At 37.9% G+C, this 22,521-nt stretch overlaps 1 protein-coding gene across 1 annotated transcript in view; it reads left to right on the forward strand.

The window, feature by feature from the left end:
- The window catches only part of NUCB2 (nucleobindin 2), a 250,840-nt gene that overhangs the window by 206,577 nt on the left and 21,742 nt on the right, over positions 1-22,521 (forward strand). The window contains exon 12 of the mRNA XM_053720637.1: positions 8,245-8,326. Within this exon, the coding sequence (XP_053576612.1) occupies positions 8,245-8,326 (82 nt within the window). The remainder of the gene's footprint in view (positions 1-8,244; positions 8,327-22,521) is intronic.

The raw sequence follows: 22,521 nt of genomic DNA on the forward strand, positions 1-22,521 counted from the left end.
GTCTCTTAGGAAAAGAATCACTAAGTCTCAAAGGCTGGCATACTTGCTCCACACAGAATAAAAACAAACATCCTGGTGGGTGACTCAGTTGCATGTGCAGCTAGTCATATCCATTAACATTTTGCCACAGATGCTAGTACCTGTGGATGATTTGTTAAAAGCCATTGAATCGTTGTGATTATTGTGATACTAGAATTGTTATACACTTTCAAGATCACTTGCTGAATATATCAGTGAAAGCATTTCTCCAACATTGGTGTGTCCGGTCCACGGCGTCATCCTTACTTGTGGGATATTCTCTTCCCCAACAGGAAATGGCAAAGAGTCCCAGCAAAGCTGGTCACATGATCCCTCCTAGGCTCCGCCCACCCCAGTCATTCTCTTTGCCGTTGTACAGGCAACATCTCCAAGGAGATGGTTAAGAGTTTTTTGGTGTTTAAATGTAGTTTTATTCTTCTATCAAGTGTTTGTTATTTTAAAATAGTGCTGGTATGTACTATTTACTCTGAAACAGAAAAGGATGAAGATTTCTGTTTGTAAGAGGAAGATGATTTTAGCAGACAGTTACTAAAATCGATTGCTGTTTCCACACAGGACTGTTGAGATGAAGTAACTTCAGTTGGGGGAAACAGTTAGCAGACCTTTTTTCTGCTTAAGGTATGACTGGCCATATTTCTAACAAGACCATGTAATGCTGGAAGGCTGTCATTTCCCCTCATGGGGACCGGTAAGCCATTTTCTTAGTTTAACATAAAAGAATAAAGGGCTTCAAAAAGGGCTTAAAAACTGGTAGACATTTTTCTGGGCTAAAACGATTGCTTTAATAGGCATATTATACAGATTCTAACTAATTTTTGGTGTTATAATCTTGGGGAAACGTTTAGGAAAACGTCAGGCACTGTGTTGGACACCTTTTTCAAATAGGGGCCTTTTCTAGTTATAGACAGAGCCTCATTTTCACGCCAATAATGCGCAGTTGTTTTTGGAGAGCAAGGCATGCAGATGCATGTGTCAGGAGCTAAGAATCACTGAAAAAGCTTATAGAAGGCGTCTTGTGGTATCGTATTCCCCTCTGGGCTTGGTTGGGTCTCAGCAAAGCATATAGCTGGGACTGTATAGGGGTTAAATGTAAAAACGGCTCCGGTTCCGTTAATTTAAGGGTTAAAGCTCTGAAATTTGGTGTGCAATACTTTTAATGCTTTAAGACACTGTGGTGAAATTTTGGTGAATTTTGAACAATTCCTTCATACTTTTTCACATATTCAGTAATAAAGTGTTTTCAGTTTGAAATTTAAAGTGACAGTAACGGTTTTATTTTAAAACGTTTTTTGTGCTTTGTTGACAAGTTTAAGCCTGTTTAACATGTCTGTACCATCAGATAAGCTATGTTCTATATGTATGAAAGCCAATGTGTCTCCCCATTTAAATTTATGTGATAATTGTGCCATAGTGTCCAAACAAAGTAAGGACAGTAATGCCACAGATAATGATATTGCCCAAGATGATTCCTCAAGTGAAGGGAGTAAACATGATACTACATCCCCTACTGTGTCTACACCAGTTATGCCCACACAGGAGGCCCCTAGTACATCTAGTGCGCCAATACTTATTACCATGCAACAATTAATGGCTGTAATGGATAACTCCATAGCAAATCTTTTATCCAAAATGCCTACTTATCAGAGAAAGCGCGATTGCTCTGTTTTAAACACTGAAGAGCAAGAGGACGCTGATGATAACTGTTCTGACATACCCTCACACCAATCTCAAGGGGCCATGAGGGAGGTTTTGTCTGATGGAGAAATTTCAGATTCAGGAAAAAATTCTCATCAAGCTGAACCTGATGTTGTGACATTTAAATTAGAACATCTCCGCGCACTGCTTAAGGAGGTGTTATCTACTCTGGATGATTGTGACAATTTGGTCATTCCAGAGAAATTATGTAAGATGGACAAGTTCCTAGAGGTTCCGGTGCCCCCCGACGCTTTTCCTATACCCAAGCGGGTGGCGGACATAGTAAATAAAGAGTGGGAAAGGCCTGGCATACCTTTTGTTCCCCCCCCTATATTTAAGAAATTATTTCCTATAGTCGACCCCAGAAAGGACTTATGGCAGACAGTCCCCAAGGTCGAGGGGGCGGTTTCTACTCTAAACAAACGCACTACTATTCCTATCGAAGATAGTTGTGCTTTCAAAGATCCTATGGATAAGAAATTAGAGGGTTTGCTTAAAAAGATTTTTGTACAGCAAGGTTACCTTCTACAACCAATTTCATGCATTGTTCCTGTCACTACGGCAGCGTGTTTCTGGTTCGAGGAATTAGAAAAATCGCTCAGTAAAGAATCTTCGTATGAGGAGGTTATGGACAGAGTTCAAGCACTTAAATTGGCTAACTCTTTTGTTTTAGATGCCGCTTTGCAATTAGCTAGATTAGCGGCGAAAAATTCAGGGTTTGCTATTGTGGCGCGCAGAGCGCTTTGGCTAAAGTCTTGGTCAGCGGATGTGTCTTCCAAGACAAAATTGCTTAACATTCCTTTCAAAGGTAAAACATTATTTGGACCTGATTTGAAAGAGATTTCAGACATCACTGGGGGAAAGGGCCACGCCCTCCCACAGGATAGGTCTTTTAAAGGCTAAAAATAAGCCTAATTTTCGTCCCTTTCGCAGAAACGGACCAGTCTCTAATTCTGTATCCTCTAAGCAAGAGGGTAATACTTCACAACCCAGACCAGCCTGGAAACCAATGCAAGGCTGGAGCAAGGGTAAGCAGGCCAAGAAGCCTATCACTGCTACCAAAACAGCATGAAGGGATAGCCCCCGATCCGGGACCGGATCTAGTGGGGGGCAGACTTTCTTTCTTTGCTCAGGCCTGGGCAAGAGATGTTCAGGATCCTTGGGCGCTAGAAATAGTTTCTCAAGGTTATCTCCTGGAATTCAGGGAACTACCCCCAAGGGGAAGGTTCCACAGGTCTCAATTATCTTCAAACCAAATAAAGAGACAGGCATTCTTACATTGTGTAGAAGACCTGTTAAAGATGGGAGTGATACATCCAGTTCCAATAAGAGAACAAGGAATGGGTTTTTATTCCAATCTGTTCATAGTTCCCAAAAAAGAGGGAACATTCAGACCAATTTTGGATCTAAAGATCCTAAACAAATTTCTCAGGGTACCATCGTTCAAAATGGAAACTATTCGAACGATCCTACCTACTATCCAGGAAAATCAATTTATGACTACCGTGGATTTAAAGGATGCATACCTACATATTCCTATCCACAAGGAACATCATCAGTTCCTAAGGTTCGCTTTTCTGGACAAGCATTACCAGTTTGTGGCACTTCCATTCGGATTAGCCACTGCTCCAAGGATTTTCACAAAGGTACTAGGGTCTCTTCTAGCGGTTCTAAGACCAAGGGGCATTGCAGTAGTACCTTACTTGGACGACATCCTGATTCAAGCGTCGTCCCTGTCAAATGCAAAGGCTCATACGAACATCGTCCTAGCCTTTCTCAGATCTCACGGATGGAAGGTGAACAAAGAAAAAAGTTATCTGTCCCCGTCAACAAGAGTTTCCTTCTTGGGAACGATATTAGATTCTTTAGAAATGAGGATTTTTCTGACAGAGGTCAGAAAATCAAAACTTCTAAGCTCTTGTCAAGTACTTCATTCTGTTCCTCGTCCTTCCATAGCGCAGTGCATGGAAGTAATAGGATTGATGGTTGCAACAATGGACATAGTTCCTTTTGCACGAATTCATCTAAGACCATTACAACTGTGCATGCTCAGACAGTGGAATGGGGATTATACAGACTTGTCTCCGACGATTCAAGTAGATCAAAAGACCAGAGATTCACTCCGTTGGTGGCTGACCCTGGACAATCTGTCACAGGGAATGAGCTTCCGCAGACCAGAGTGGGTCATTGTCACGACCGACGCCAGCCTAGTGGGCTGGGGCGCGGTCTGGGAATCCCTGAAAGCTCAGGGTCTATGGTCTCGGGAAGAGTCTCTTCTCCCGATAAACATTCTGGAACTGAGAGCGATATTCAATGCTCTCAGAGCTTGGCCTCAACTAGCAAAGGCCAAATTCTTAAGGTTTCAGTCAGACAACATGACGACCGTTGCATATATCAATCATCAGGGGGGAACAAGGAGTTCCCTGGCGATGAAAGAAGTAACCAAGATAATTCAATGGGCGGAGGATCACTCCTGCCACTTGTCTGCGATCCACATCCCAGGAGTGGAAAATTGGGAAGCGGATTTTCTGAGTCGTCAGACATTCCATCCGGGGGAGTGGGAACTCCATCCGGAAATCTTTGCCCAAATAACTCAATTATGGGGCATTCCAGACATGGATCTGATGGCGTCTCGTCAGAACTTCAAGGTTCCTTGCTACGGGTCCAGATCCAGGGATCCCAAGGCAACCCTAGTAGATGCACTAGTAGCACCTTGGACCTTCAACCTATCTTATGTATTCCCACCGTTTCCTCTCATCCCCAGGCTGGTAGCCAGGATCAATCAGGAGAGGGCATCGGTGATCTTGATAGCTCCTGCGTGGCCACGCAGGACTTGGTATGCAGACCTGGTGAATATGTCATCGGCTCCACCATGGAAGCTACCTTTGAGACAGGACCTTCTTGTTCAGGGTCCATTCGAACATCCGAATCTGGTTTCCCTCCAACTGACGGCTTGGAGATTGAACGCTTGATTTTATCAAAGCGTGGGTTTTCAGATTCTGTAATAGATACTCTGATTCAGGCTAGAAAGCCTGTAACTAGAAAAATTTACCATAAAATATGGAAAAAATATATCTGTTGGTGTGAATCTAAAGGATTCCCATGGAACAAGATAAAAATTCCTAAGATTCTATCCTTTCTACAAGAAGGTTTGGAGAAAGGATTATCTACTAGTTCTCTGAAGGGACAGATCTCTGCTTTATCTGTTTTACTTCACAAAAGACTGGCAGCTGTGCCAGATGTTCAAGCATTTGTTCAGGCTCTGGTTAGGATCAAGCCTGTTTACAGACCTTTGACTCCTCCCTGGAGTCTAAATCTAGTTCTTCCAGTTTCAAAGAAGGAACGTTTGTTACACAATTTGGATGTAGTCCGTGCTCTAAAATTCTATTTAGAGGCTACTAAAGATTTCGGACAAACATCTTCCTTGTTTGTTGTTTATTCTGGTAAAAGGAGAGGTCAAAAAGCGACTTCTACCTCTCTTTCCTTTTGGCTTAAAAGCATTATCCGATTGGCTTATGAGACTGCCGGACGGCAGCCTCCTGAAAGAATCATAGCTCACTCCACTAGGGCTGTGGCTTCCACATGGGCATTCAAGAACGAGGCTTCTGTTGACCAGATATGTAAGGCAGCGACTTGGTCTTCACTGCACACTTTTGCCAAATTTTACAAATTTGATACTTTTGCTTCTTCGGAGGCTATTTTTGGGAGAAAGGTTTTGCAAGCCGTGGTGCCTTCCATTTAGGTGACCTGATTTGCTCCCTCCCTTCATCAGTGTCCTAAAGCTTTGGTATTGGTTCCCACAAGTAAGGATGACGCCGTGGACCGGACACACCAATGTTGGAGAAAACAGAATTTATGCTTACCTGATAAATTACTTTCTCCAACGGTGTGTCCGGTCCACGGCCCGCCCTGTTTTTTTAATCAGGTCTGATATATTATTTTCTCTAACTACAGTCACCACGGTATCATATGGTTTCTCCTATATATATTTCCTCCTGTCCGTCGGTCGAATGACTGGGGTGGGCGGAGCCTAGGAGGGATCATGTGACCAGCTTTGCTGGGACTCTTTGCCATTTCCTGTTGGGGAAGAGAATATCCCACAAGTAAGGATGACGCTGTGGACCGGACACACCGTTGGAGAAAGTAATTTATCAGGTAAGCATAAATTCTGTTTTTCGACCAGTCATGTAGCAGTTTTTTACATCAAATTCCATGGAGACACTTGATATCCTTTTTTGTACCTGAAGCCAAATATATTGTGCAGAGGGCAGAAACACATCTTTATAATCATTACCACATAATTTTAAAAAAGTGGCGCTCCACTAGAGAGATACTACTATTTAGGTCTTTGTGATATAACTTAACCACCAAAATAATATGAATTATACTTTAAAATAATGATAAATAAAATATCTCTACTTCATATAATCCATTACAGGAAGCATCCCTTTAGAATCTCAGCAGTCTTTTTGACTATTATCTCAGTCAAAGGAGTAGTAGAGTTACAGACATAGGTGGCCCTAGTGTTAGGCCAAATGGACGACTGTCCAAGGCTTCTCTCATGATGGGACCTCACACAGGGGCCTAAACAATATGTGCAATTTATTTTCCTTTTTTTTTCTTTCTAGGACAGTTATAGTATACCTGCCCTGTTGACAAGCTTTCTCATTGCACAGCTAGACATTCTAACCCTCACAGCCTCTTAGGTACAACCAGAACTTCTCTGGCTACTCCTCCCTTTTCTCCACCTTTTGCCAGCATCAGCATAACCAGTAAGTACAAGGACACTGGCAGCAATGGACATATAAGGGGGGTGAAGGGCTGCACTTAGCCTCATTTATCCTAGGTTCGCTAGGTAACCCATATGCAACCAGATGTGATACCTGCTAGTAACATTTCCTATACTCTCCCCCACTCTCCTCGTACAGCAGAATGCTATCATATAGGACTAATATCTGTAAAAATGTCACGTTCCTCTCTGGCCCCCACTAGAGATAAACAAACTTAAAGAGAGGGGAAACCTTACAAAATAGCACTTTTTCACCCTAATAAAAAGAGAAGCCTCAAAGCTAAAATGTTCTGCATGCACACTATACTTACCTAGGTACCCCCTAAACATTTTTAGAACCGAGACTCAAACCCTTCCCATTACACAATGCAAAACATATTAATAAGTAAAAAAAATTAAACATATGGGGCCTCATATTTTAATGTTGCCTAAAGCCTTACAAACCCTAAAGCCCCTTCTGGTTACAGACTATATCCTTGTATTCAACTTATTTTGCCTTCCATCTGGATAAGGTAGTTTTCTGGCTAGTTAAAAGTTCCTTCTTAATGTATTTCCCAATTTCATGCTTCTCTAGACATCTGTATTCCTTCATTTTGTCATGATAAAAAGCCAATAAATTAGAAATGACTATACACAGTCAGTGTTCTTCACAGAAAATTTCGCCAGCATGGTGGCATTATGAAGTATCCGGGTAGGGGCAGATTCCCAATTTATTATTATTTTTTTTTGTTATGTATAAAGGTCACTTAAGCTATACAAAGTACACATTAATTACATAAATTAACATAAATTAATTGAATGATAATTTGTGCAACAAACATTGAAAGCAAAATAAGATCATATTAACTTAATATTGGCTAGGTGGTCAGTCAAATCAGTTGGTTGGTGTGCCCATTAAATAGTTCCTGGGAAGAACACTGCACTACACTGGATGTATTTCAATGTCTTATCTTATGCGTTGAGCAGAAAAAAGAATGGAGTCAAACCGATCTTGAAACTATTAGTAATTCCAGGGACTCACTACAAGGCCAAAATGTATGCCGGCAAAAGACTATAGTTTTCAGATTGTTCAGTATATTATTTCAACATTTCAAGTATGTATGGTACATTGGATTTAAAGTTCATAGTTACAAGGCAGTCTCTACTTCTTGGACATCAGAAATAGACATTTGTTTCTAAAGTTCTGTGTAGAGATCTCACTACAAACTGCATATGCACATATCTGCTGAGGCTTAATATAGAAGGAAAGGTGTACATTATATTCAGACTTCTAAATAGAGGTTATTTTTCAGTTTGATAATGTACTTAGGTCTGTTTTTCCTTCCTGGCCACACTTGTATTACATTTTAATTGGTGAGTACTGTAAGGGTGAGCTAGGATAAACAGAAATCAAATAATACTTGTCATAATAAAATGACTTAGCTACTATAACACTGACCGTTTCTTTGTTTTAAAGTTGTTTTAACATTCTTGTTCTCAAAGGATTACAATTCATTTTTAACCTTTTTTATTGAACTTGCTTTCCTCAAATCAAGTACAACAAATGGTATTTTAGATTCTGAAAAATATTATTTTTAAGTCTTTTTTCCCCTTTATTAATTTGTTAACTTAGTTAAATTTTAATATTATACCAATGTTTTTTTTTTTGCTTGCTTTTTTTTTGTGGGGGGGGGGGGTCCATGCAGTTTATCCTTATTACTGACACTAATGCTTTATTTTAGGTCGTACAACAAATGGAACAGAAGAAAATGCAGCAATCAGTATCTCAGTCAGTACCAGATGCATCTATAAACATCCAGCTAAGTACGTAACGCCAGACTATCATTATCCTTTACTGGGAAAGCTTGTTCTGTAAAGCCTTACACAGACAATATAGATAACACTATATAGTGACACGTCTCAGCAGGATTTGTGTTTCCTTTCTTTACATATACACTTTGTCACTTTATCCCTGTACACCTGTGTGATTTTATACAAGTGACACGTCTCAGCAGGATTTGAGATTGTGTTTCCTTTCTTTACATATACACTTTGTCACTTTATCCCTGTACACCTGTATGATTTTATACAAGTGACACGTCTCAGCAGGATTTGAGATTGTGTTTCCTTTCTTTACATATACACTTTGTCACTTTATCCCTGTACACCTGTATGATTTTATACAAGTGACACGTCTCAGCAGGATTTGAGATTGTGTTTCCTTTCTTTACATATACACTTTGTCACTTTATCCGTGTACACCTGTGTGATTTTATACAAGTGACACGTCTCAGCAGGATTTGAGATTGTGTTTCCTTTCTTTACATATACACTTTGTCACTTTATCCTTGTACACCTGTGTGATTTTATACAAGGGACACGTCTCAGCAGGATTTGAGATTGTGTTTCCTTTCTTTACATATACACTTTGTCACTTTATCCCTGTACACCTGTATGATTTTATACAAGTGACACGTCTCAGCAGGATTTGAGATTGTGTTTCCTTTCTTTACATATACACTTTGTCACTTTATCCCTGTACACCTGTATGATTTTATACAAGTGACACGTCTCAGCAGGATTTGAGATTGTGTTTCCTTTCTTTACATATACACTTTGTCACTTTATCTCTGTACACCTGTGTGATTTTATACAAGTGACACGTCTCAGCAGGATTTGAGATTGTGTTTCCTTTCTTTACATATACACTTTGTCACTTTATCCTTGTACACCTGTATGATTTTATACAAGTGACACGTCTCAGCAGGATTTGAGATTGTGTTTCCTTTCTTTACATATACACTTTGTCACTTTATCCCTGTACACCTGTATGATTTTATACAAGTGACACGTCTCAGCAGGATTTGAGATTGTGTTTCCTTTCTTTACATATACACTTTGTCACTTTATCCCTGTACACCTGTGTGATTTTATACAAGGGACACGTCTCAGCAGGATTTGAGATTGTGTTTCCTTTCTTTACATATACACTTTGTCACTTTATCCGTGTACACCTGTGTGATTTTATACAAGTGACACGTCTCAGCAGGATTTGAGATTGTGTTGTCACTTTATCCTTGTACACCTGTGTGATTTTATACAAGTGACACGTCTCAGCAGGATTTGAGATTGTGTTTCCTTTCTTTACATATACACTTTGTCACTTTATCCCTGTACACCTGTATGATTTTATACAAGTGACACGTCTCAGCAGGATTTGAGATTGTGTTTCCTTTCTTTACATATACACTTTGTCACTTTATCCCTGTACACCTGTGTGATTTTATACAAGTGACACGTCTCAGCAGGATTTGAGTTTATGTTTCCTTTCTTTAGATATACACTTTGTCACTTTATCCTTGTACACCTGTGTGATTTTATACAACTGACACGTCTCAGCAGGATTTGAGATTGTGGTTCCCTTTCTTTACATATACACTTTGTCACTTTATCCCTGTACACCTGTATGATTTTATACAAGTGACACGTCTCAGCAGGATTTGAGATTGTGTTTCCTTTCTTTACATATACACTTTGTCACTTTATCCCTGTACACCTGTGTGATTTTATACAAGTGACACGTCTCAGCAGGATTTGAGTTTATGTTTCCTTTCTTTACATATACACTTTGTCACTTTATCCTTATACACCTGTGTGATTTTATACAAGTGACACGTCTCAGCAGGATTTGAGATTGTGGTTCCTTTTTTTACATATACACTTTGTCACTTTATCCCTGTACACCTGTATGATTTTATACAAGTGACACGTCTCAGCAGGATTTGAGATTGTGGTTCCTTTCTTTACATATACACTTTGTCACTTTATCCCTGTACACCTGTATGATTTTATACAAGTGACACGTCTCAGCAGGATTTGAGATTGTGTTTCCTTTCTTTACATATACACTTTGTCACTTTATCCGTTTACACCTGTGTGATTTTATACAAGTGACACGTCTCAGCAGAATTTGAGATTGTGTTTCCTTTCTTTACATATACACTTTGTCACTTTATCCCTGTACACCTGTGTGATTTTATACAAGTGACACGTCTCAGCAGGATTTGAGTTTATGTTTCCTTTCTTTACATATACACTTTGTCACTTTATCCTTATACACCTGTGTGATTTTATACAAGTGACACGTCTCAGCAGGATTTGAGATTGTGGTTCCTTTTTTTACATATACACTTTGTCACTTTATCCCTGTACACCTGTATGATTTTATACAAGTGACACGTCTCAGCAGGATTTGAGATTGTGGTTCCTTTCTTTACATATACACTTTGTCACTTTATCCCTGTACACCTGTATGATTTTATACAAGTGACACGTCTCAGCAGGATTTGAGATTGTGTTTCCTTTCTTTACATATACACTTTGTCACTTTATCCGTTTACACCTGTGTGATTTTATACAAGTGACACGTCTCAGCAGAATTTGAGATTGTGTTTCCTTTCTTTACATATACACTTTGTCACTTTATCCCTGTACACCTGTATGATTTTATACAAGTGACACATCTCAGCAGGATTTGAGATTGGGTTTCCTTTCTTTACATATACACTTTGTCACTTTATCCCTGTACACCTGTGTGATTTTATACAAGGGACACGTCTCAGCAGGATTTGAGATTGTGTTTCCTTTCTTTACATATACACTTTGTCACTTTATCCGTGTACACCTGTGTGATTTTATACAAGTGACACGTCTCAGCAGGATTTGAGATTGTGTTGTCACTTTATCCCTGTACACCTGTATGATTTTATACAAGTGACACGTCTCAGCAGGATTTGAGATTGTGTTTCCTTTCTTTACATATACACTTTGTCACTTTATCCCTGTACACCTGTATGATTTTATACAAGTGACACGTCTCAGCAGGATTTGAGATTGTGTTTCCTTTCTTTACATATACACTTTGTCACTTTATCCCTGTACACCTGTGTGATTTTATACAAGGGACACGTCTCAGCAGGATTTGAGATTGTGTTTCCTTTCTTTACATATACACTTTGTCACTTTATCCGTGTACACCTGTGTGATTTTATACAAGTGACACGTCTCAGCAGGATTTGAGATTGTGTTTTCACTTTATCCTTGTACACCTGTGTGATTTTATACAAGTGACACGTCTCAGCAGGATTTGAGATTGTGTTTCCTTTCTTTACATATACACTTTGTCACTTTATCCCTGTACACCTGTATGATTTTATACAAGTGACACGTCTCAGCAGGATTTGAGATTGTGTTTCCTTTCTTTACATATACACTTTGTCACTTTATCCTTGTACACCTGTGTGATTTTATACAAGTGACACGTCTCAGCAGGATTTGAGATTGTGTTTCCTTTCTTTACATATACACTTTGTCACTTTATCCCTGTACACCTGTGTGATTTTATACAAGTGACACGTCTCAGCAGGATTTGAGTTTATGTTTCCTTTCTTTACATATACACTTTGTCACTTTATCCTTATACACCTGTGTGATTTTATACAAGTGACACGTCTCAGCAGGATTTGAGATTGTGGTTCCCTTTCTTTACATATACACTTTGTCACTTTATCCCTGTACACCTGTATGATTTTATACAAGTGACACGTCTCAGCAGAATTTGAGATTGTGTTTCCTTTCTTTACATATACACTTTGTCACTTTATCCCTGTACACCTGTGTGATTTTATACAAGTGACACGTCTCAGCAGGATTTGAGATTGTGTTTCCTTTCTTTACATATACACTTTGTCACTTTATCCCTGTACACCTGTATGATTTTATACAAGTGACACGTCTCAGCAGGATTTGAGATTGTGTTTCCTTTCTTTACATATACACTTTGTCACTTTATCCCTGTACACCTGTGTGATTTTATACAAGGGACACGTCTCAGCAGGATTTGAGATTGTGTTGTCACTTTATCCTTGTACACCTGTGTGATTTTATACAAGTGACACGTCTCAGCAGGATTTGAGATTGTGTTTCCTTTCTTTACATATACACTTTGTCACTTTATCCCTGTACACCTGTATGATTTTATACAAGTGACACGTCTCAGCAGGATTTGAGATTGTGTTTCCTTTCTTTACATATACACTTTGTCACTTTATCCTTGTACACCTGTGTGATTTTATACAAGTGACACGTCTCAGCAGGATTTGAGATTGTGTTTCCTTTCTTTACATATACACTTTGTCACTTTATCCCTGTACACCTGTGTGATTTTATACAAGTGACACGTCTCAGCAGGATTTGAGTTTATGTTTCCTTTCTTTACATATACACTTTGTCACTTTATCCTTGTACACCTGTGTGATTTTATACAAGTGACACGTCTCAGCAGGATTTGAGATTGTGGTTCCCTTTCTTTACATATACACTTTGTCACTTTATCCCTGTACACCTGTATGATTTTATACAAGTGACACGTCTCAGCAGGATTTGAGATTGTGTTTCCTTTCTTTACATATACACTTTGTCACTTTATCCCTGTACACCTGTGTGATTTTATACAAGTGACACGTCTCAGCAGGATTTGAGTTTATGTTTCCTTTCTTTACATATACACTTTGTCACTTTATCCTTATACACCTGTGTGATTTTATACAAGTGACACGTCTCAGCAGGATTTGAGATTGTGGTTCCTTTTTTTACATATACACTTTGTCACTTTATCCCTGTACACCTGTATGATTTTATACAAGTGACACGTCTCAGCAGGATTTGAGATTGTGGTTCCCTTTCTTTACATATACACTTTGTCACTTTATCCCTGTACACCTGTATGATTTTATACAAGTGACACGTCTCAGCAGGATTTGAGATTGTGTTTCCTTTCTTTACATATACACTTTGTCACTTTATCTCTGTACACCTGTGTGATTTTATACAAGTGACACGTCTCAGCAGGATTTGAGATTGTGTTTCCTTTCTTTACATATACACTTTGTCACTTTATCCTTGTACACCTGTATGATTTTATACAAGTGACACGTCTCAGCAGGATTTGAGATTGTGTTTCCTTTCTTTACATATACACTTTGTCACTTTATCCCTGTACACCTGTGTGATTTTATACAAGTGACACGTCTCAGCAGGATTTGAGTTTATGTTTCCTTTCTTTACATATACACTTTGTCACTTTATCCTTATACACCTGTGTGATTTTATACAAGGGACACGTCTCAGCAGGATTTGAGATTGTGTTTCCTTTCTTTACATATACACTTTGTCACTTTATCCGTGTACACCTGTGTGATTTTATACAAGTGACACGTCTCAGCAGGATTTGAGATTGTGTTGTCACTTTATCCTTGTACACCTGTGTGATTTTATACAAGTGACACGTCTCAGCAGGATTTGAGATTGTGTTTCCTTTCTTTACATATACACTTTGTCACTTTATCCCTGTACACCTGTATGATTTTATACAAGTGACACGTCTCAGCAGGATTTGAGATTGTGTTTCCTTTCTTTACATATACACTTTGTCACTTTATCCCTGTACACCTGTGTGATTTTATACAAGTGACACGTCTCAGCAGGATTTGAGTTTATGTTTCCTTTCTTTAGATATACACTTTGTCACTTTATCCTTGTACACCTGTGTGATTTTATACAACTGACACGTCTCAGCAGGATTTGAGATTGTGGTTCCCTTTCTTTACATATACACTTTGTCACTTTATCCCTGTACACCTGTATGATTTTATACAAGTGACACGTCTCAGCAGGATTTGAGATTGTGTTTCCTTTCTTTACATATACACTTTGTCACTTTATCCCTGTACACCTGTGTGATTTTATACAAGTGACACGTCTCAGCAGGATTTGAGTTTATGTTTCCTTTCTTTACATATACACTTTGTCACTTTATCCTTATACACCTGTGTGATTTTATACAAGTGACACGTCTCAGCAGGATTTGAGATTGTGGTTCCTTTTTTTACATATACACTTTGTCACTTTATCCCTGTACACCTGTGTGATTTTATACAAGTGACACGTCTCAGCAGGATTTGAGTTTATGTTTCCTTTCTTTACATATACACTTTGTCACTTTATCCTTATACACCTGTGTGATTTTATACAAGTGACACGTCTCAGCAGGATTTGAGATTGTGGTTCCTTTTTTTACATATACACTTTGTCACTTTATCCCTGTACACCTGTATGATTTTATACAAGTGACACGTCTCAGCAGGATTTGAGATTGTGGTTCCTTTCTTTACATATACACTTTGTCACTTTATCCCTGTACACCTGTATGATTTTATACAAGTGACACGTCTCAGCAGGATTTGAGATTGTGTTTCCTTTCTTTACATATACACTTTGTCACTTTATCCGTTTACACCTGTGTGATTTTATACAAGTGACACGTCTCAGCAGAATTTGAGATTGTGTTTCCTTTCTTTACATATACACTTTGTCACTTTATCCCTGTACACCTGTATGATTTTATACAAGTGACACATCTCAGCAGGATTTGAGATTGGGTTTCCTTTCTTTACATATACACTTTGTCACTTTATCCCTGTACACCTGTGTGATTTTATACAAGGGACACGTCTCAGCAGGATTTGAGATTGTGTTTCCTTTCTTTACATATACACTTTGTCACTTTATCCGTGTACACCTGTGTGATTTTATACAAGTGACACGTCTCAGCAGGATTTGAGATTGTGTTGTCACTTTATCCCAGTACACCTGTATGATTTTATACAAGTGACACGTCTCAGCAGGATTTGAGATTGTGTTTCCTTTCTTTACATATACACTTTGTCACTTTATCCCTGTACACCTGTATGATTTTATACAAGTGACACGTCTCAGCAGGATTTGAGATTGTGTTTCCTTTCTTTACATATACACTTTGTCACTTTATCCCTGTACACCTGTGTGATTTTATACAAGGGACACGTCTCAGCAGGATTTGAGATTGTGTTTCCTTTCTTTACATATACACTTTGTCACTTTATCCGTGTACACCTGTGTGATTTTATACAAGTGACACGTCTCAGCAGGATTTGAGATTGTGTTGTCACTTTATCCTTGTACACCTGTGTGATTTTATACAAGTGACACGTCTCAGCAGGATTTGAGATTGTGTTTCCTTTCTTTACATATACACTTTGTCACTTTATCCCTGTACACCTGTATGATTTTATACAAGTGACACGTCTCAGCAGGATTTGAGATTGTGTTTCCTTTCTTTACATATACACTTTGTCACTTTATCCTTGTACACCTGTGTGATTTTATACAAGTGACACGTCTCAGCAGGATTTGAGATTGTGTTTCCTTTCTTTACATATACACTTTGTCACTTTATCCCTGTACACCTGTGTGATTTTATACAAGTGACACGTCTCAGCAGGATTTGAGTTTATGTTTCCTTTCTTTACATATACACTTTGTCACTTTATCCTTATACACCTGTGTGATTTTATACAAGTGACACGTCTCAGCAGGATTTGAGATTGTGGTTCCCTTTCTTTACATATACACTTTGTCACTTTATCCCTGTACACCTGTATGATTTTATACAAGTGACACGTCTCAGCAGAATTTGAGATTGTGTTTCCTTTCTTTACATATACACTTTGTCACTTTATCCCTGTACACCTGTGTGATTTTATACAAGTGACACGTCTCAGCAGGATTTGAGATTGTGTTTCCTTTCTTTACATATACACTTTGTCACTTTATCCCTGTACACCTGTATGATTTTATACAAGTGACACGTCTCAGCAGGATTTGAGATTGTGTTTCCTTTCTTTACATATACACTTTGTCACTTTATCCCTGTACACCTGTGTGATTTTATACAAGGGACACGTCTCAGCAGGATTTGAGATTGTGTTGTCACTTTATCCTTGTACACCTGTGTGATTTTATACAAGTGACACGTCTCAGCAGGATTTGAGATTGTGTTTCCTTTCTTTACATATACACTTTGTCACTTTATCCCTGTACACCTGTATGATTTTATACAAGTGACACGTCTCAGCAGGATTTGAGATTGTGTTTCCTTTCTTTACATATACACTTTGTCACTTTATCCTTGTACACCTGTGTGATTTTATACAAGTGACACGTCTCAGCAGGATTTGAGATTGTGTTTCCTTTCTTTACATATACACTTTGTCACTTTATCCCTGTACACCTGTGTGATTTTATACAAGTGACACGTCTCAGCAGGATTTGAGTTTATGTTTCCTTTCTTTACATATACACTTTGTCACTTTATCCTTGTACACCTGTGTGATTTTATACAAGTGACACGTCTCAGCAGGATTTGAGATTGTGGTTCCCTTTCTTTACATATACACTTTGTCACTTTATCCCTGTACACCTGTATGATTTTATACAAGTGACACGTCTCAGCAGGATTTGAGATTGTGTTTCCTTTCTTTACATATACACTTTGTCACTTTATCCCTGTACACCTGTGTGATTTTATACAAGTGACACGTCTCAGCAGGATTTGAGTTTATGTTTCCTTTCTTTACATATACACTTTGTCACTTTATCCTTATACACCTGTGTGATTTTATACAAGTGACACGTCTCAGCAGGATTTGAGATTGTGGTTCCTTTTTTTACATATACACTTTGTCACTTTATCCCTGTACACCTGTATGATTTTATACAAGTGACACGTCTCAGCAGGATTTGAGATTGTGGTTCCCTTTCTTTACATATACACTTTGTCACTTTATCCGTGTACACCTGTGTGATTTTATACAAGTGACACGTCTCAGCAGGATTTGAGATTGTGTTTCCTTTCTTTACATATACACTTTGTCACTTTATCCCTGTACACCTGTATGATTTTATACAAGTGACACGTCTCAGCAGGATTTGAGATTGTGTTTCCTTTCTTTACATATACACTTTGTCACTTTATCCGTGTACACCTGTATGATTTTATACAAGTGACACGTCTCAGCAGGATTTGAGATTGTGTTTCCTTTCTTTACATATACACTTTGTCACTTTATCCGTTTACACCTGTGTGATTTTATACAAGTGACACGTCTCAGCAGAATTTGAGATTGTGTTTCCTTTCTTTACATATACACTTTGTCACTTTATCCCTGTACACCTGTATGATTTTATACAAGTGACACGTCTCAGCAGGATTTGAGATTGTGTTTCCTTTCTTTACATATACACTTTGTCACTTTATCCCTGTACACCTGTGTGATTTTATACAAGGGACACGTCTCAGCAGGATTTGAGATTGTGTTTCCTTTCTTTACATATACACTTTGTCACTTTATCCGTGTACACCTGTGTGATTTTATACAAGTGACACGTCTCAGCAGGATTTGAGATTGTGTTGTCACTTTATCCCTGTACACCTATATGATTTTATACAAGTGACACGTCTCAGCAGGATTTGAGATTGTGTTTCCTTTCTTTACATATACACTTTGTCACTTTATCCCTGTACACCTGTATGATTTTATACAAGTGACACGTCTCAGCAGGATTTGAGATTGTGTTTCCTTTCTTTACATATACACTTTGTCACTTTATCCCTGTACACCTGTGTGATTTTATACAAGGGACACGTCTCAGCAGGATTTGAGATTGTGTTTCCTTTCTTTACATATACACTTTGTCACTTTATCCGTGTACACCTGTGTGATTTTATACAAGTGACACGTCTCAGCAGGATTTGAGATTGTGTTGTCACTTTATCCTTGTACACCTGTGTGATTTTATACAAGTGACACGTCTCAGCAGGATTTCAGATTGTGTTTCCTTTCTTTACATATACACTTTGTCACTTTATCCTTGTACACCTGTGTGATTTTATACAAGTGACACGTCTCAGCAGGATTTGAGATTGTGTTTCCTTTCTTTACATATACACTTTGTCACTTTATCCCTGTACACCTGTGTGATTTTATACAAGTGACACGTCTCAGCAGGATTTGAGTTTATGTTTCCTTTCTTTACATATACACTTTGTCACTTTATCCCTGTACACCTGTGTGATTTTATACAAGTGACACGTCTCAGCAGGATTTGAGATTGTGTTTCCTTTTTTTACATATACACTTTGTCACTTTATCCCTGTACACCTGTGTGATTTTATACAAGGGACACGTCTCAGCAGGATTTGAGATTGTGTTTCCTTTCTTTACATATACACTTTGTCACTTTATCCTTATACACCTGTGTGATTTTATACAAGTGACACGTCTCAGCAGGATTTGAGATTGTGTTTCCTTTCTTTACATATACACTTTGTCACTTTATCCTTGTACACCTGTGTGATTTTATACAAGTGACACGTCTCAGCAGGATTTGAGATTGTGTTTCCTTTCTTTACATATACACTTTGTCACTTTATCCCTGTACACCTGTGTGATTTTATACAAGTGACACGTCTCAGCAGGATTTGAGATTGTGTTTCCTTTCTTTACATATACACTTTGTCACTTTATCCGTGTACACCTGTGTGATTTTATACAAGTGACACGTCTCAGCAGGATTTGAGATTGTGTTTCCTTTCTTTACATATACACTTTGTCACTTTATCCCTGTACACCTGTGTGATTTTATACAAGGGACACGTCTCAGCAGGATTTGAGATTGTGTTTCCTTTCTTTACATATACACTTTGTCACTTTATCCGTGTACACCTGTGTGATTTTATACAAGTGACACGTCTCAGCAGGATTTGAGATTGTGTTGTCACTTTATCCTTGTACACCTGTGTGATTTTATACAAGTGACACGTCTCAGAAGGATTTGAGATTGTGTTTCCTTTCTTTATATATAGACTTTGTCACTTTATCCCTGTACACCTGTGTGATATATATATATTTTTTTTAAATAGATTTTTTATTAATTTTCAATTCTGTCAAATACAATAAGTAAGTGAAAAAGGAAGGACACCCCTCGAGTATTGCTCAGACTATACAAACTATACAAATGAAATGAACATACATGTGTGTACATACATTATGTCGGGCCCTAGACATTTATACTTCTGAACAGAAATAAAAAGCAAAAAAACATATTGGTCTCTTATATTGCAGAGACCTGTTAACTTATTCTTATTCTAGGTTTAGCTTCCTGCTATATAATTGTTTGTAGACTACTGTAGTAATATATAGAGAAAAAAAATATTTTAAAAAATACAACGTCCCACCTCCACAGCCCTTATCCGCCACCCCCACACCCACACTGTATTTATTCTTGTATCCAACATTTAGTGAGATAACCCTCATAGACATTTTGTAATATATATTCCGTATTACTAAATGGTTTAACTATTTGATACTGGACATTTTCTGGAAGTGCCTTAACTGTTGTCCATTTATTAAAAAAAAAACGTTTAATCTGTAGATTTGTTGGGTACTGTAGAGAGAGTTGTTCCAGAACACATTGTGTTATCAAGGCCTTTTTGAACTCATTAAATTTTGGGGCTCTATGAGATTTCCATTTTTTAAGAATAAGGTTCCTATTTAACAATATAATTGTATTAAGTAAGTCGTTGTTCTTATATTGATTTGAGTATTCAATTAGAAAAATAACATGCTGTGCTGAGATCTCATTTCCTACTTCCAGTATTCATATTAGCTAATAATTTATTTGGGTCCAAAGTTGCCCAATTTTTGGGCATAGCCAAAAATAGTGGAGAATGTCTGCTGCTTGTGTACTACATTTGGGACATACTTGATTTCTCTTATACCATTTTTGGAGGTTGCAGGTGGTTATATATACTCTATTCATCACTTTCAAATGTGATTCGCGCCACGCCGTCTGCACCCAAGATTTATTTATTGTATTTAAACTATCTTGGACCTTTGTGGCATTAATATCAGGGAAGTCCTTTTGCCATCTGTGTTGAATCCCTTCTATTTGCTTAATATTCAAATTTGAATTAATTAGATTGTATAGATGAGAAATCGAGTATATTCCCTCCTGATATAATTTAATTCTAATGGTCAGTGGTCCCAAAGACCAGTCTGCAATGTTTTTTTTTTGTAGTTTGTTTATGTAATGCCTAATTTGTAGGAAGGCAAAGAAGTCTTGCTTGGGAAGTCTAAATTGTAAAGCGATATTTTGGAATGAGTTAATAGCTAAATCTGGGGATAGAAGTTGCATGAAGACCCTATGTGAGAGAACTGGTTCAAAATCTGTATTTCCAGTAAGTTGTTAAAAATTCTGTACAGAAAGGATTGACATTTATTTCCAAGCAATATTTCTGCCAGGCCAGTATTATATTTTTGAAGGAGATCAGTTAGTTATCATGTTCGGTAATTTAGATGGGGGGCAATGGAGAATAGCTTTGAGATCGAATGGAGCTATCATATCAGTTTCGAATTAAGTAAATGTGACCTATTCTTGTCCAGTGACCCAATCTAATGCGAATTTCAGCCATGCGGCAAGATTATAGAATTTCACATTTGGGAGAACTAGACCAGCGGCCTCCTTGGGCTGCATCAATTTGCTTAAAGCAATTCGAGGTCTTTGTCCATTCCATATAAATTTTGAACATGTTTGGTTGAAACTAGTGAAATCTGTCTTACACAGGAAAAGCGGGATGTTTTGAAGGAGATATAATAATTTTGGGAACAAAATTGTTTTAATTAACATTACCCTGGCTGTGATAGAGATTGGTAAATTCACCCAATCTGATGTCTTCCTCTTACATTCTGTAAAGTACTTAACAAAATTCCGATCGTACCACTTTAATGGGTTTCTGGTTAAAATGATTCCGAGATATTTTATTTGTTGCACTTCTTTAAAGGGATGTTTGAAAGATAATCTAACCGGTTTGTTTAACCATAACAGCTCCGACTTCCCGATATTGATCTTATATCCTGATATAGTACCAAATCGCTGGATATCAGCCATCAAAATTGGTAGAGTATCTTGTAAATTGCTTAGAAACAATAAGAGGTCATCAGCATATAAAGAAAGAACAACATTTTGCCCACCTATTTGAATACCTTCCAGATGTTGTCTTGGTAAAATGGCCAGAGGTTCAAGTGAGATGTTAAAGAGCAGGGGCAATATGGGACATCCCTGCCTGGTACCACGTTGAATTTGAAAGCTGTCTGAGACCACTCCATTTACTATCACTGCCAAAATTGGTTTGTTATAGATGGATTGGATGAAGTTAAATTTTTTTCCTGAAAAGCCAAATTCCTCTAGAGTAGTAAACAAGTGGTCCCAATTTATATAGTCAAAGGCCTTTTCGGCATCTACAGTTACAATTGCTGCATTCTCCCCTCTAAGAGGTTTTACCTGCCTATACTTATTCCAGTAAAAGTCTAAGATCAACATAGTTTTACGGATGTTCTTAACCGGATTCCTACCGGGCATAAAGCCAGTTTGATTTTCATGAATTATTTTGTGTTAGTGAGGTTTCAATCGATTGGCAACTATTGATGCTAGGAGTTTATAGTCAAAATTGAGTAAAGCTATAGGTCTGTAGGAAGACACATTTTCGGGGTCTTTATCCTTTTCAAGTATTAAGGTAATATTTGAAGCTGCGTAATAGGGTGAGGGTAATTTTCCTTTATTAAGGAACAGGTTATGTAGGATGGGTGTTACCTGTTCTATAAGAATTCTATAAAATTCTGCTGGTAGGGCATCTGTGCCAGGTTCTTTATTTAATTTTGCAGCTTTTATCCCATTCGTAATTTCTTGTATTGATATTGTGTGGTTTAATTGTTGTATTACCTCATATGGTAATCTGGGCAACTTCACGTCTCTTCTGAAAGCTTTTTTTTGTTCTAACGCTGTTTCCTCAACTGCGTAAAGATTTTGAAAAAAAATAAAAAAGGAGTTTTTAATATCTGTGTTTGTCGTGTGTCTCTACGAACCTACCTTAATTGCCTCAACATGATTGTTTGATTTTTGCCTCGTAATTCTAGACAAATATTTGGCTGCTCTTCCCCTATAGCCCCCATATAACGCTTTTAATCGTAATTCTTCCTGCATTAAACATTTCTTGAAAAAAAGGTCCCTCTTTACAATTTACA

The sequence above is a fragment of the Bombina bombina genome, chromosome 7 (genome assembly GCF_027579735.1).
Source record: "Bombina bombina isolate aBomBom1 chromosome 7, aBomBom1.pri, whole genome shotgun sequence".
Taxonomy (NCBI): domain Eukaryota; kingdom Metazoa; phylum Chordata; class Amphibia; order Anura; family Bombinatoridae; genus Bombina; species Bombina bombina.